Source organism: Scedosporium apiospermum (assembly GCF_000732125.1).
Source record: "Scedosporium apiospermum strain IHEM 14462 chromosome Unknown SEQ_SAPIO_0110, whole genome shotgun sequence".
Taxonomy (NCBI): Eukaryota; Fungi; Ascomycota; class Sordariomycetes; order Microascales; family Microascaceae; genus Scedosporium; species Scedosporium apiospermum.
Window position 1 is genome coordinate 2,568,443 of NW_015971811.1, and position 14,429 is coordinate 2,582,871.

The following is a 14,429-nucleotide window of genomic DNA, read 5'->3' on the forward strand; positions in this document are numbered from 1 at the left end:
GCCCTTTCTGGCCTGGCCCTTGTCAACTGGAAACAAAACCGGCGCAAGGGTATGGCGTGCAAGTGAAGCTTCAACGGTTGATGTGTTCGACCTCAACTCTGACATCGTGTGGAGTGAGCTGCTTTTCCACCAAGATCAGCAGTTTTTGTTAACCGACTCCACTTCCTTCGCGATGCTGCGTGACAGTTTCTGTAGGAGACAAGAAGGAATACACTTATACCTTATGCATTGACGTTTCCTCCGAGACGTTGCCTCCTCTTCCTTGATCATGCCTTGGGCGGATGAACAAAGTATGTCAGCTTCACTCCACGTTTAGCGAGCACATCGAGATATTTCCCTATATTGTATCGCATTTTCTTTTCTGTCCTCTCCGCTTTCGTCATTTACATCCATAGCAACGCCATGATGATTTTCAAAATGGCATAACTTAAGTCGAGCATAAATGTCTCGGTTATGTCGCCAGTTCCGCCCAAAGATCTCCACCCCAATCCTGCTAATGATCTACGCCAAGTTGAGGACCTTACTATTGGGCTTGGTGCTATTAAGCCCTTTGACCTTCCTTGAAGCTGCAAGCTACTCAGACGAAACCTTGTTCATGCACTTGGCCTGTTCCCATTAGTTCTCTCGATCGTTTTAACTCTGCTTGATGTTTTACAATGTTTAGATGGAAAGAGAAGGAACTGAAACAACTACACCAGCCAAAAAAAGGAGAAACAGAAAAAAAAAAAAGGAGCAAAAGTGAGAATGAAACAATACTCTCGGTCATGAAAAAACAGGAAAACAAGGAGGAAATTGGTTGATCAAGTTCGGCCATGTGGTTTTCATACAACACTTAGACTTCTCGTCCCATATATACATTGTTAGGTTAAACTAATACGGTAGGTACAGACATCCCGATCCCGAATCTTTAGGCGACGAACTTGAGACCCTTTCCCCGCCGTCATGAGCCACTTTCCCGCTTCCACCGCCTACTACACACCAACTCTAGAAACCCAACCACCCGCTTGCTTGCAATTTACCACTCTCCGGTGATGGTGGGGACCTCCCAGGGAGCCCAGTCGGCAACGTTGACCGTAGCGCTGCTCTTGGAGATGAGAGCAGGCTTGGTGGTACCGCCGTTGATGAAGTAGTCCCAGAACTGGTTGATCTCAGCGTTCTGGCTGCCAGGGAACTGGCAGTGATTGTGACCACCGACGAGAGAGAGACCCATGTTCTCGGGGACACCGAGAGCCTTGTAGATGAGCTGACCAGCCTGCATGCAGCCGGTGATGGAGACGGGGCCGAGCCAATCGATATCGTTCTCGGGGATATAGAGACCACGAGGAGCGACGAGGGCAACGAGAGCCTCGTGATCGACGGGGTCCTGGTTGATCTTGCTGGTCCACGCATTGAAGCGGGAAGAGAACCAGACGTTCTCGCCGACGATCTGGCCGGCGTGCTGGATGTTCTTGCCCTTGGCCTTCTCGTCGTCGGAGATGCGCCAGCAGGCGGCACCGCCGGAGCCGGACTCCTGGGGGATGGTGAGAGCGATACGCTTCTCGAGGGCACCGGCGATGAAGGCGCCCTTGCCGTTTCGGGAGCAGCCGGTGACGGCGACGCGCTTGGGGTCGATACCGGTAGTCTCGGGGCCGAGCTGCTCGAGGGCGTCCATGATACGACCGACACCCCAGGCCCAGGCGGCGAGGGCGCCGGCCGAGTGGTCCCTACCGAAGAGATTGTAGAAGGCCCCCTGACCTCGGGAGTTCCCACCCTGCTGGGCGGCGAACTGATCGTTGGAGAAAGTAATGGTAGCAACGTTATTCGGGACGGAGACGGAGGGGAATCCGTAAGCGATGACGGCACCAACAGCCCCTGAGGCACCCGCGGGCTTGGAGACGGAGGCCGAGAGCGTGGCGGTCTTGCCCCCGACGTCGATGGAGATGGAGAGACCCTGGCCTGTCATGGAGGCGGTGAGGCTGTCGGGCGGACCGGGGAAGTCGCCGAGCTCGGTCTGCTCGAGCGCGTACTGCAGCTGCTGCTGGCGGCACTTGAAGTCCTCGACGGTCTGGACGGGGGTGCCGTCCCAGAACTTGAAGGGGTCGGGGAGGGTCTTGGAGTTGACGTTGGTGGGGAGGGCGGCCTTTGCGTCGCAGGCGGCGGCATCCTGGCGCGGGGCGTTGTTGGCGGGGATGGCGAGGGCCGCACCTGCGAGGAGCAGGGCGGCGGATCCGAGGGAGGCGGCGACCATCGTGATGGGCTCTTCTTCTTCTTGTTTTGGTGGCGGGCAAAGGCTTACAGAGGATACTAGGTACGCAGCTGGAGGAGCTTAAGGAATGGACAGCAGGAGGCACCGGAGAGCTGGGGTAAAGAAGGAGAAGAAGAGAGGGGAAGCTAGCAGTGCCTCTTGTAGGCTCTTTATTTCTCTCAAGAAATACTTTACTCTGCGTGCACAATGTGGTATAGAATTCACAATCCGGCTCTAGAAATATAGGGATAAGGTAGCGGCCCCGCCTTGTTAGTGAGGAGGGGGGCGTGGAGAGAATAGTGGCTTTCAAAGTCTGCGCCTGTCCGGAACATGGGAAGAAGAGAGATATTGCTTAAATGAAGTTTATTTGCTTCTAGTAGTTCATTGCGCCCCCGTTTCTGGTTCAAGGGGGAAAAGAAGGGAAAGGAAGAAAAAGGCAAGCGCTTGTCCTGTGGGGATTTCTCGTGGTGGCTGCATCTTTCTCTCTTTACCGGATGTTAATATAAAAGCCATGTTGGGGCCAATATGGGACGAGGCACTTGGCGAGATTTTCGGGGCGGCGTGTTCTTGAGGAGCCGTGGGCGGACGGTCACCCGGGTCTTGGCACGATTCGGAAGGGTTGTTTATGGGAATATTTCGAACTACGGTTCTCGTTGGAGTATTGCAGGCTTGGCCCTATTCTACTGCAGAGTACGGGGCGGGGAGGGAGCCTCGAGGCCAGGCACTAGTACTGGCATCGATATCATAGGAGTTATGGATATCGATATGAATACCGGATCGATTGGCTATCGGGAACAGGATTAATATTCGGTCTGGTAATGCCGGGTGCGCGTGGCCCTGGCATGAACCTGGAGATATGGGTGGGCATATCGCCTGGCTACTTTACATTATGGCCTTGGTGTAAGATCAAGCCCAGCTTTTGGGGTACAAAGATATTATTGCCGGGACAAGTTTCTGAGCATTAATTTCTCCTATTTTCCTCTCTTGGCACTTTGTACGGTACCTGAATATGACAGACTTCCAATATGTGTTACAAGTCCGTCATCTTTTAGTTCCCCGACTCCCATTGTCGAGGGAAGTTGAGTTTACAAAATAAGTAGCCGTCGACAAAATTGTAGCACAAGATAAGCTGGGCACGTTCTACTCTCTGAGTACTCCGTAGACGGTGCTGTCATCTACATTCGGCGGACAGACTCCCTTCGTCCACATCCCAAGTATCTTGAGGGATTGAAGGTGTATGTGTGGATGTGGATAATATGGCTATTGTCGATACGCATGATGAAAAATAACCCGCCCGCTCTGGGGCGAAGGGGGGGCTCTATAGGCTCTTATATAGATCTTTGTATATCCGAAGTGAGGATGGTTTTCTTGGACCATGTATGCTGGAGTTGGGACGATTTCGTCCGTTACTTACACATATTGGAGGTGGCGGGAAATTTAATTTTCCACGAGTGAGAAAACAGCCAGAGAAGAAGGGAAGAAAAAGAAGAAGAAGAAAAGGCTTCTGCGCGATGCCCCGGCCGTGGGCCATTCACCCGGGCGATGCGGATTTTTGGGACTTGGTTCTCCAAAGTTTTAATCTATCTGGTGACGTTTTCTCCGTGACAGATTCGGCGATGATGCGGGGAAGAAGGAGCAAGAGAAGCTAAAAAAACTCTACCACATTGCATCAATCGAGGATCTAGTATGTAATTTCAAAAGCATATTAATGTATCGGATATCGTGTTAGCAGTTCGGTGTATCTATCAAATACGTACCTCATGCCTCGCCGACACTTACACGATGACCTCGAGCCTCCTTCCCTCTTCGGTTTCTCTTCCTTTCTCTCTAACAGCTTCCCCGAACCTTGTAATGACATATGGTCCAACTCTCCGTTACCACACCCAAGTAATCTCTAGACAATCCTGCCCAATATGGTCAACGCTATATTGCCCGCCCTTCGGTTCTCTGTGCCCCAGTCGAGGAACGGAATCGGGCAGCTTTTAGAACTGATATCTATATGCATCCATCTTAATATCAGACAATGTCGTATTTTTTTCTAAGCAGACAGACCAAAGGAACCTAAATCATATTGCTTTCTAGGTTACCTCCATCTAGCATTAATGGGGGCTTGCGACACTCCCTCTCCGGCCGAGTTTCATGGACGACTATGGTGATAACAGCCAAGTAGGTGAAGAGGGCAGACCAAGAGCCAGATCAACATCAAATGTAGGAATGACCTCTCATTGTTAGGCAAAGGTGGTATTCGCTAACACCACCCACATAGAACTCCATTCCCAAGACAAGACCATGAGGGGTTTGAATCTCATCGTCTCGTCCCAAAGAGGACAATCCCGTCGTTGATCTCCTCTCCCACAAACCCTACGAACCCTACAAGGAGAATAGCCGTTATTGTCCTGATTAAACCCGCGTGCCGAATATGCTTCTCGATTTCTCTGCCCTGAAGTCGCCGCCCGCCATCCATCTTCCCCATTTCATATATGCAATTGCCTCGTACTCCTTTTTTTTATTACTTTCCCCTTCCAATGCTAGTAGTACATCTCCACAACAATTCGGGGAGCCGGTTTCTCATTTCGCCCTTCTTGTTCGGGGTAGGCGGGAAGCGGTGTCCTTGATTACCTCTTGAGACTCACGCAGACATGGCACCGATAGTCGGCACACTCATTCCCGGGATATATGATAACTTCCTTCCAGAAACCCGTCCAAACCCTCCTTTTGCCTTGCCTCCCGAATTAGGTCTAGTCTAAAGAGCTGAGAGTAGACCATAGAAAAATAGCCTGCTCATACATGGGCCAGCAGCACATGGTTCGTTACAAAGGATACAGTAGTACGCTGCCCTTTATCCTCCTACTATTCTAAATTTTCATCCGTAAACTCCGATCGAACGTAAATCTTCATCCTCCACACGCGGTTCTGTATACAATCTCTGCCATCTCTATACGCCGTGTTTTCCGATCCCCATCATTTCGGTCGCCGCGTTTCCGAGAAAGCGACACATGTCGTCGTCACACATCGCTTCCTCTTAGATTCACTGCCCTCCCCCATCTAGCTCCTTCAAGTTAATATCCCGGTTTTCTCCTTCACCATCCCGGGAAATCGGAATGAGAAGAGGACGACGAGGAGCTTGAGAGCATCTCACCCTTGTTCTCGTGTCTCCGTCGCCCTCCCCAACACCTCCCCCGTTCCACCAATTTCCTCTGAAATCGCCAACACGCGTGGCGACGGAAAACGGGGCTGCTTTCAAAACCCAATGGCTGCCACGCTAGGCTGGAGCGTCTTTGCGCTCCTAGCCGCAAGGGCCCTCGCCCACGGAGGTCTGAACAACTACACAGTTGGCGAGACGTGGTATCGCGGGTAATGTCAAATCCCCCACTCTTCCCTCCCCCCAAGTTGATGTTCTAGCTAAAAGGAAAACCCGCAGCTACGACCCCAACGCCCCGGCTGAAGAACAAGTAGGTCAACCATGGATGGTCCAACGCGCCTGGGCCTCCATCGACCCCGTCTTCGACTACGACTCCGATTACCTCTCCTGCAACGACCCCGGAACCTCGGCCTCTTCCTACATCGACATTGCTGCCGGCGATAACATCACAGCCATATATTGGTATTGGCTGCATCCGACGGGGCCCATGGCCGTGTGGCTTGCCGAGTGCGGAGAATCCTGCGCGGAGGTTGATCCGAAGGAGTTGAACTGGTTCAAGGTAAGAAAGGCACAGAAATCAGAAGAAGAGAAATCTGGTTTATTGACAGGTGATCGTATTATTAAAGATCTGGCACGCCGCCCTCGTGGACGACGGCTCCCTCGGCCTGGCAGAAAGCACATGGTACCAAAAGGCCTTCCAAAACTGGCAAGGTCTCGCCGCCCAATGGCCCATCACCATCCCCTCAAACCTCAAGCCGGGACTCTACATGATTCGCCACGAGATCATCTCTATCCACGTCGCGTATAAGCCTCAATGGTATCCCGAGTGCGCACACTTGAATGTTACGGGCGAGGGGGTTGCGTTGCCCAGCGAGGAGTGGTTTTATAAATTTCCTGGCGCGTACTCTGAGGACGGTGAGTTGACCCCCCCTCCCTTTTTGTGTTTGTTTTTTTAAGGAGATGGGATATGATGAGGCAAGAAATGAATTCAGTTTTGCTGACAGTTTGAGATATAGATCCCCTGGTGTTTTTGGACATTTACTCTGAGGAGTGGACGGACCCTGTAAATGCAGCAAAGTATACGCCGCCTCTTGGTCCCGTGTGGACGGGCGAGGAATGAGTGATAGCGAACGGTATACTTTTGGGCATCCTTGAAATAGGGATGGGGCGGGTCGCGAAACATTGTAGATCTATATAGAATGAGGCCGTTGTTAATCATCATCTCCTCCTGGCACAGATGAGCCTGAACCACTATTCACCACCTCGGAGGGGCGGCTGCTCCGACGGATTGGCCCATCCGTAGGGATATCTAGGCAGAAGGGCTCTGATGACGGTCGACAACTGTGGGCGGATGATAGGACCACATAATTGGAGTATTCGGGGTAAACAGCCTGGGAAACATTGGGAAGATTAGTAGGAAACCCGAGGCGTCATCGATCTTTCTAGAAACTTACCGTTGAATGAGCGTCATACACTCGCACGCCAGAAGCTCGATTGGTTGCTCGTGTCAGGTGTATGAGTGATTTCTGCTTCTTGTTATCTCTACGTCGAGGCAGAGATTCTCCGGCTACCTACTCACTGGGTGATGGCAAATCTGATAATGAAACTTGAAGTATGAGCCTCTGTCTGGACGTCATTTCGTGCTCATATGTTAGATAGGGTTCCTTGGAGATGGGTGTTACTGTTCGCGATATGCGTTTGAGCAGTCTCATGAAGACACTCTGAACACACTATGGCTGGCTCAGCGCACTTGGCTAGATTACAGGAATAAAATTTGGTATATCTAAACACCTTTTAAGATATCGAAGAGTAAATAAGCTTTATAAGATCTCCGTCTGATATGTGTGAACCTTTGCGATTAAGTAGAAGCGCAACTATTAAACAAACACGAGACCTCCCACAAACGAGACCTCCCACAACAGAATACCTATTTCCAGGAATCCTTTTACCCTTTTCAGTTTTCCAGCGCTACTACCATTCAGAAACATTGATGAACACGGGCGTAATCCGGGTCTCTGATCAGCAAGAAAGAAAGAAGCCAAGTAGAGCGTCCACCGCCACGTACACTCCACCTCACAAGCTTCATGGCACCAACCATATGCCGAAGATCCCTCAATTCGGCACATGAGCCAACAACCAAAACGTCTTCGCAAGAGCCCCCGTCCCCTCCTTCCCACTATCATTCTCACAAACCGTCTCGCCACTAGCCCCTAACCTCGCACCCCCTCTATCAAACCTCTCGACCGCCTCGCTGATAAAGCTCCTAACATCCTCAGCACCCACGTTCGTGCCGAAGTCATCGTCGGTCCTCACGACAAAGCTGCAGCTCCGACACGTGACGGCGGTGGCGCCGAACTTGCTCCCGTCGACGGGGCGCAGGAGGAACTTGCCGCGCCACTCGGGAAGGGCCAGATTCTGGGCTATGCAGAGGCAGTCGTCTATAGAGGCGCTGAAGTCGGTAGTTTCGTTGGCGAAGTTGCTTTCGATGCATTTTTTGGAGTCGGCGGAGTCCTCGATGAAGAGCTGGGGGGTGAAGACTGTTGATGTGGAAAGGGTGGAGAGAGTGGAAGGTGGTGGCTTGGTTACGTCGATGGTCGTTAGGAGACCGGGGATGGGGAAGGGGAAAGGGGTTGCCGTTGTGAGGGTGGCGGCGAAGAGAGTTGATAGCAGATATTTCATGGTGGCTCTGTGTTGTGTTCCTGGTCTTGTGTTGCGATGAAAGCCGTATTAGTCTGCTGTCTTCAAGGGATCCCCATATATCAGTAAGAAGAGGAGACAGATCCTCGCAGGAAAACTATTCGAAGAGTCTCAGTTTGTAGGCTCGATTCTTCGGGGAGCTTCAGACGCCCTGAACTTGGGGACGGAACTCGTCAACTTAAATAACTTACACCATCCCCAGCAATCCTAGCATTGAACACGAAGCAATGGTGACTTGCTTCCCAAGAAACGAAGCTACCGAGCCGCTCCAGCCTCCCCCTGCCTAGAAACACGAGCAAACCACCAAGTCCCATCCATACCTCACTCCAGAATCTCTTTACTTCAAGCATCTACAATTCATCCGGAAGCCCCTGAATCAACCCAGAATACGCTGATTCTGCCCACCCTCTCGGCAGCATAAAAAAGGCCCTTCATTCTTCTCCTCTCACGGACACGCATCCCAAGAATTTTTTTGTTTCGAAACATCTGAACCCCTTCTTTTCTCCTCCCGCTTCGGCGGGGGGGCGATCCCTCTTTTCCCATCTCGTCAGTCTCCAGGACAACATCCGAGCCGTCTTGGGAAGGGCATTAATTGAAGAGACGTTCCTGCTTTCGCCTAATTTAGAGGAACTTAACACATGGGTATTATAGCTACTTTCTACTTCCCCAATCTCCCATTGAGATGTAGAGCGGGCGGTTGGGTGTAGCGCGGCCTGTGATCAAGAGAGGTATTGTTCTAGGAATTGGATTCTCATTATCGTCTTTCAAGGCCCGGTTATCTGTCCCTGAGTAGACTGTGCCAACAAGACAGGGCGCCCTCTCCCACATAAATCACAGAGTCTCAAACTCTAACTTCTTTTGTCCTTCATAGGAACATCCTCGAGCACTTCCCTTCCAAAAACCGAAACGCCTTGTAACTACAGAAAACCTACACGGAGGTCTGAAAAGCGGCGACTCATGGGCCGGAGATCGACTCCTGTCTGATTTCGTGATGAGGGTCATTGTCGACATGGGAAAGCAGGCTTTCTGTAAAGTTTCGAACGAGCTCAACGCACATTTATAGAGCGCGGCACTGAAAAAAATCGTATAAAGTCCATCTCTTTTAGTAGTCTTCCTGCATTGGGTCGGCTTCGGAAGCGCTTACTTCTTCCTTTCTCTGTTCTTTCAGCCATTTCTTTGTAGGCTTCCATCCGATGGTGGCCTGGCGTGTTCTGAACCTTTGACAGAGCCTAGATAGCTTAAAGGGCTTGCAGCGCTTGCACGACTCATCTCGCGTCCCGTAGTCCCGAAGCGACTGAGCGCATGTTTTGCAGTGCCTCTCACGAAGGCATCGGGGACATGTCTTGCCTGGGATAGTATCTTCGATCCTTCTTGTTCGTAAGCCCTCAATACGCGCTTCTTCTAGTAGATCCCATTCGACAAACCAGCGGTTAAGCGCTCGTGACAGCAATGCCGCTCGAATGCAACATTCCACGTCTCCCTTTTCTAGTTTCCCAATCGCGCCCTGCATGGATGCACAACACTTTGCGCATTCATCGCTCGCCGTCTCCAAACTGTGGAGTCGAGGGACTCTTTGCCGATATATCAAGGCCCATGGCATTTTCATCTCCAATAAGCTCGGTCACCGTCCGGATGGCTTTCAGATAGCTGATTCGGAGGATGTGCCTTAGGTCCGTCCGGTCAGCGGAGCCAAGTGCCGTCGCAAGCAGTTGGAGAGGGTGGTTATCCGGCTGTGCCTCCTTGACCAATAACAAGAATCGATCTATGGCCTTGGCTCGAGGTATGTGTGTCTCAAACCCCTGGATACGCAGGCATATACTCCAGAACTGGACAATAAAGGCTGGGTGCTGATACCAAGATGTGGCGCCGAGCTCCTGGAGGAACTCTGCCCAAACTTCGACTCAGCCTTGCTATTCAGGCCGGCGCGTATCAACGAGGAAATGTCATAGCATCGATCTGAGAGCATACGCCAATGATACGTCCTTAGGCTTATTGTCCCGTCCGGACACAAGAACCCTGATATATTAGCAGACCAGCGTGCGCCTGGGTCAAAGATGTCATAGATGAATCTATCCACGCTGTACAGAGCGACCTCGTGATGCTTCAGCCGGGTGAGAGAAGGTAGCGCGGCACTCTGGCGTTCATGTGCATATGAACATCGAACTCATCAGCCGTCATAGTTTTCCCAGGGACTCGCACGGGAGGGGGGGAGCATGTTTAACTCCGGTTCTGTGCCGATCCCCAGAACCCCCTTCCCCGTTGATTTTCTTAATGCGCCATGTAGCGAACCGGCTTTTCTATGGGCTGTCGCCTCTATTATTCGATTGTCAGTTTCTTGTTCTTTCGGACGTTAGAGATCGAATCATATTCCAGGATGTTCCCTTGTAAAATGTAATTAAAGCGGTTTGGAGTAGAGAAAAAGGAACACCAACTCGGCATGAGAAACGTACCTCACACCAAACTGGTAGATTGACCACACGATATCCTTGACTACACGGAGTTGATATCCATTAGTGTGACAGAGATGCGCGATCTTGGGCTTCATCCGAGACCAGGGTGGCTTCTCCGCATGATTCCTGAGCTGCGACTGCGGAGGTGGTCTCCGTTTCCGCGCCTCTTCCTCTTTCAATTGTTTCTTTGACTTCCGCCCTATGAGAGGCTTAAATCCTACATCTGGATGATAGGATGGATATTGCCTGCTATTGACGCCGGTATGCGGAGGTGCCATGCTAGGAGCTTCAGAAATGAATGGCGCTTGAGCCATTTCAGTTTCAATATATGAACTCTATAAAACTTTTCTTTCCCGGAGTTCTGCTCGCACAAAGCCGAATAAGTGTGAGCGGAGAGTATTTTCAGCCCAAGATTATCTCCTTCCACAGAGGACCAGGCGGGAAGCCATTGTTAACTTTATCATTGTCGAGTGTCCCAATTCCCCGCCGCTCTGCCATTCCCTTGTTCCATTCAAGAAGCATTATGTTGATGGGAGACATCCCAGAGAGTAAGACTACCTCGAATGATGCTTGAGAATTGAAGAAGGTTGTCTCTTCAAATCCGTCAAGGGCCATTCTGCCGCATTCCTTCCCATCTATACCAATCAGACTACATGTACCAGCAAACACATCCATCTCGCCAAGCTTATAAAACAGAGAGATGCTCCAGAACTGGAGAAGAGGATATGGTGGGGTCCTAGCGGTGAGGGAGATGGCTTCTGTCGGAGCTGTCCGCGAGGTCTTGACTCCATGAGGTACGATACTATTAAGGATCTGACTCTTCCCGGTTTTGGCATAAGCCTTGCCGTAGATAGGTGTAGATTTTCTTGCTGCTGGATCCCAGACGAGATTGGTGGTTCCCAAAGGGCTTCTTTTGTACCAAACCACCCACGTCTGATGTGGGAGCCACTCATCGAGCGTGTCTACACTGGAGTCAAAGATTATACCACCACGCCAGCCTGCCCAAGAGTAGCTCGGAAACTCGGCTCTGCGATGCAGAATGCCACCGTGAGCTTTAAAGAGGAGAAATGCATCCAAGGCCACCGACGGTAGTCCTTGCAGAAACCCGCATTTTACCTTGTGCGATACTTTTCGCATGATGCCTTCCATAGCGCGAAGGGCGTCGCCTTGGTATGTCAAGGCCCTCTGAGAGTAGTACAGAAGCATTTGCGAGTAGTCTGAAAGCGGATATTCCAAATGGACCGCTGTTGTAAGTAGTATCGACGGACCTATTTCCGGCCTGCGGATCTTGCTATAATCGAGGCACGATTCCGAGAATTCAGCGCTGGAACAACGAAAGAATATCTTGTTATCAACGAAATAAAGTGCACGCCGGCAAAGGACGTGTTCTTGAAATCTGTATCTTAGAGTCAGCCTGGAACTTTGGTGGCTATTACAGAGATAAGAGCCATGAGGATATACTCACGTCCAGGCTCTAGAATTGTACACCGTGCCCTTGATCAAGTTGTCTAGGCTAGTATAGACGCCTAGCCATATTCCTGGCCTGACTTGCCGCGTCATACGCGACATTCTTCGCGTGTTTGGCTCAACACCAGGGAGTCCTGCATCGGCATCGTGACCGCAGGCTGCAATGATGGTCAAGAAGGAGCGTTCGTACACTTGGTCCATGACTTGCACCCCACACCTTAGATCTTCTGCTTCATTTTGCAAGAGGCATAGAGCATCTACCCAGAGATATCGAATTCCAAGTTTCCGAACGAGCGAAATTGCGTCTTGGACCGTCCGGGGAATCATATTAAAGATGCTCTGGATGGCTCCTGGAAGCAGCAGGCGGCCCCTGTTTGCCGTTGTGAGTCTGAAGTTGTCGACTGCACCCCAGATGTAGCTCAAAGCAGCATATCGAGTCAAGCAACGTATTTCGACCAGCCGTTGTTGGAACACATCAATAAGGCGCATAACCTGGAGCCCGGGGAAAGCATCCCCAAAAGCAACTTCTGGCTCCCAAACGCAGTTGCCCGAGTGCGTCTGAGCACAGGTAGACAGCCAGCGTGTGACTCTCGAGACATCTAGTTCCGGATATACCGCGTGCCGGAGATAGTGGGCATTGTCTGTCACGATCGGCCCACCGGGTTGGGTTGCGAAGCAGATAAACAGCCCCAACCCAGCCTCGGACACCTTGAACGCGCCTCGATTACCAGGCCCCCAGGAGGACATCCAAGTCAAATATATTTCCTTGGAGGATTCCATGCTGAAATTGCGACGCTCAGTTTTATTGTGTTCATAGACCAGTAATTTCACTAGTCTGCACAGGGGGCATCGGCTCGCTTGAATTCGCAACCACGGTCCGAGAGACCAGCGCTCATATTCGGTAAGACGGCCTTCGGTAAGCTCTTCTGGATCAAGAGGTATTTGTACACAATGATCACACAGAGGCTCAGGACTTGACATTATGCCGTGGTATTTATAGGACTGCGAGTCCGGTCTTGCTTCACATAGACAGGAGTCCAGCGCAATCCTGATTATCGCGTGCAGTGATGGGCCTTTGACAGTTAGACAGTTTAGGGTGCTATTCGAGGAATTTTAAGCCTGTTTTGGAGGCCGTTGGTTTGTTTTTGATGAGAAAATGCAAGGCGGTCGTTGTTCGAAGGCGTCGCTGTTGAAGCGTGCGGGGAAATAATTGTGCAAGCGCAGGGAGATCAAGCGAGGATGGTAGCTAATCTTACTGGCGATGTAAAGGCGAGTTACCTCTTCTGCCCATCTCAAGGTGATTCGAAGGCCCGAAGCGGAGCAGGATGTGAGTGATGCTACCTTATCATCCAGCTCGACGACTGTCAACCTCTAGCACACATCATGTGAAACACGATTGGTAGATTCACTAAAGTTCGGGCGTAGCAGGGAGCGAACCATTGCTTTCGATCGCCCTTTGAGTGGATGGAACACATCCAGACTGATTCGCCTTTTCAACCCATCGTCGACGAGGAACGCGAACTTTAATGCAGATGCAGGTAAGCAGTTGACTACAGGTTGAGTTATCCAATGGCATTTTGGATATAGCAAACCTGGTCTGATGGAAATGGCTGTTATACCAATCAACAGAAGGATTTCTGGGACTTCCTGTCCAATCCGGCCCGGACGCGTTGACAGCTCATCCAGCAGCCAAGTTCTGTTTGTATATTGTGAAGAGATTAGAGCCATGATCAAGAAGCGATACGGCGGCGTCCCTCAGGCAAAGCACCAAATTGTCCGCGAATTGGCAGACAAGATCCCGTGGCATGAAACAGAGGCTGCGAAAGTACTGAGCAACGAACCCGGGACGATCAGGCTTAATGTTCAAGACGGCTTCGTACGAGTATTTTCCCCTGCGGCTGCCCCGAAGTATCCGGGCAAGACAACTATTCAAGCCCCGTCGCAAAATGCCTCTTCGGCTTCGGCTTCTCCTACAGTGTCAGAGGAGAAACCGCGTCAGACGGAGCAGACCCGGGCCGAGCCAAGCCACTCTGTAGACTCGGAAGGCGACAAGCCCCGTCCTGAGCCGAAGAAACGGCCTCGGACCAAGAATTCATGGCTTAGCCAACTCTGGCCGTGGGTCGAGGTGGCAAGGGAGGCTGCCTTCTTTTTCATGAAGGCCCGAAAGGCGGGGGGAGACAACCGCGGGAATGCGGGAGGGAATGGCGAGAAGAGCAAAGACTGGTCTGATGTTTGGGGACTTTTCCAGAAATGGTGGTCGGGACCCCCCAAGACGGCCTGGGCCGTGACCAGCGAGCCAAGCTGGGTTATTGTTGCACGATCCCTACTGGGGCCATGCTGCCTTACTACCCCCGGTTTAGAATACAGATTGAATGTAGCCTCCGCCTCCTCCTATGACTTAAACATTGCATTCATATCTTCTGTCTCCCTGATCTGTGCAAAACCAATG

The 14,429-nt window shown here is 51.3% G+C and overlaps 2 protein-coding genes and 2 pseudogenes across 2 annotated transcripts; 2 read left to right on the forward strand and 2 right to left on the reverse strand.

The window, feature by feature from the left end:
* Positions 1-1,015: 1,015 nt before the first annotated feature.
* Positions 1,016-2,227, reverse strand: SAPIO_CDS7652 (annotated as a pseudogene; the record flags this gene model as incomplete).
* A 3,247-nt stretch (positions 2,228-5,474) lies between these two features.
* Positions 5,475-6,486, forward strand: SAPIO_CDS7653 (uncharacterized protein; the record flags this gene model as incomplete). Its single annotated transcript, XM_016789469.1, has 4 exons — positions 5,475-5,578; positions 5,646-5,925; positions 5,993-6,281; positions 6,383-6,486. 4 exons carry the CDS (start codon positions 5,475-5,477, stop codon positions 6,484-6,486), a joined length of 777 nt encoding a protein of 258 aa, XP_016641296.1.
* A 992-nt stretch (positions 6,487-7,478) lies between these two features.
* SAPIO_CDS7654 lies at positions 7,479-8,045 on the reverse strand (annotated as a pseudogene; the record flags this gene model as incomplete).
* A 5,661-nt stretch (positions 8,046-13,706) lies between these two features.
* SAPIO_CDS7655 (uncharacterized protein) lies at positions 13,707-14,352 on the forward strand (the record flags this gene model as incomplete). The annotated part of the gene is made up of 2 exons (XM_016789470.1): positions 13,707-14,285; positions 14,341-14,352. The coding sequence occupies 2 exons, from the start codon at positions 13,707-13,709 to the stop codon at positions 14,350-14,352; spliced, it is 591 nt and encodes a 196-aa protein (XP_016641297.1).
* Positions 14,353-14,429: the final 77 nt, after the last annotated feature.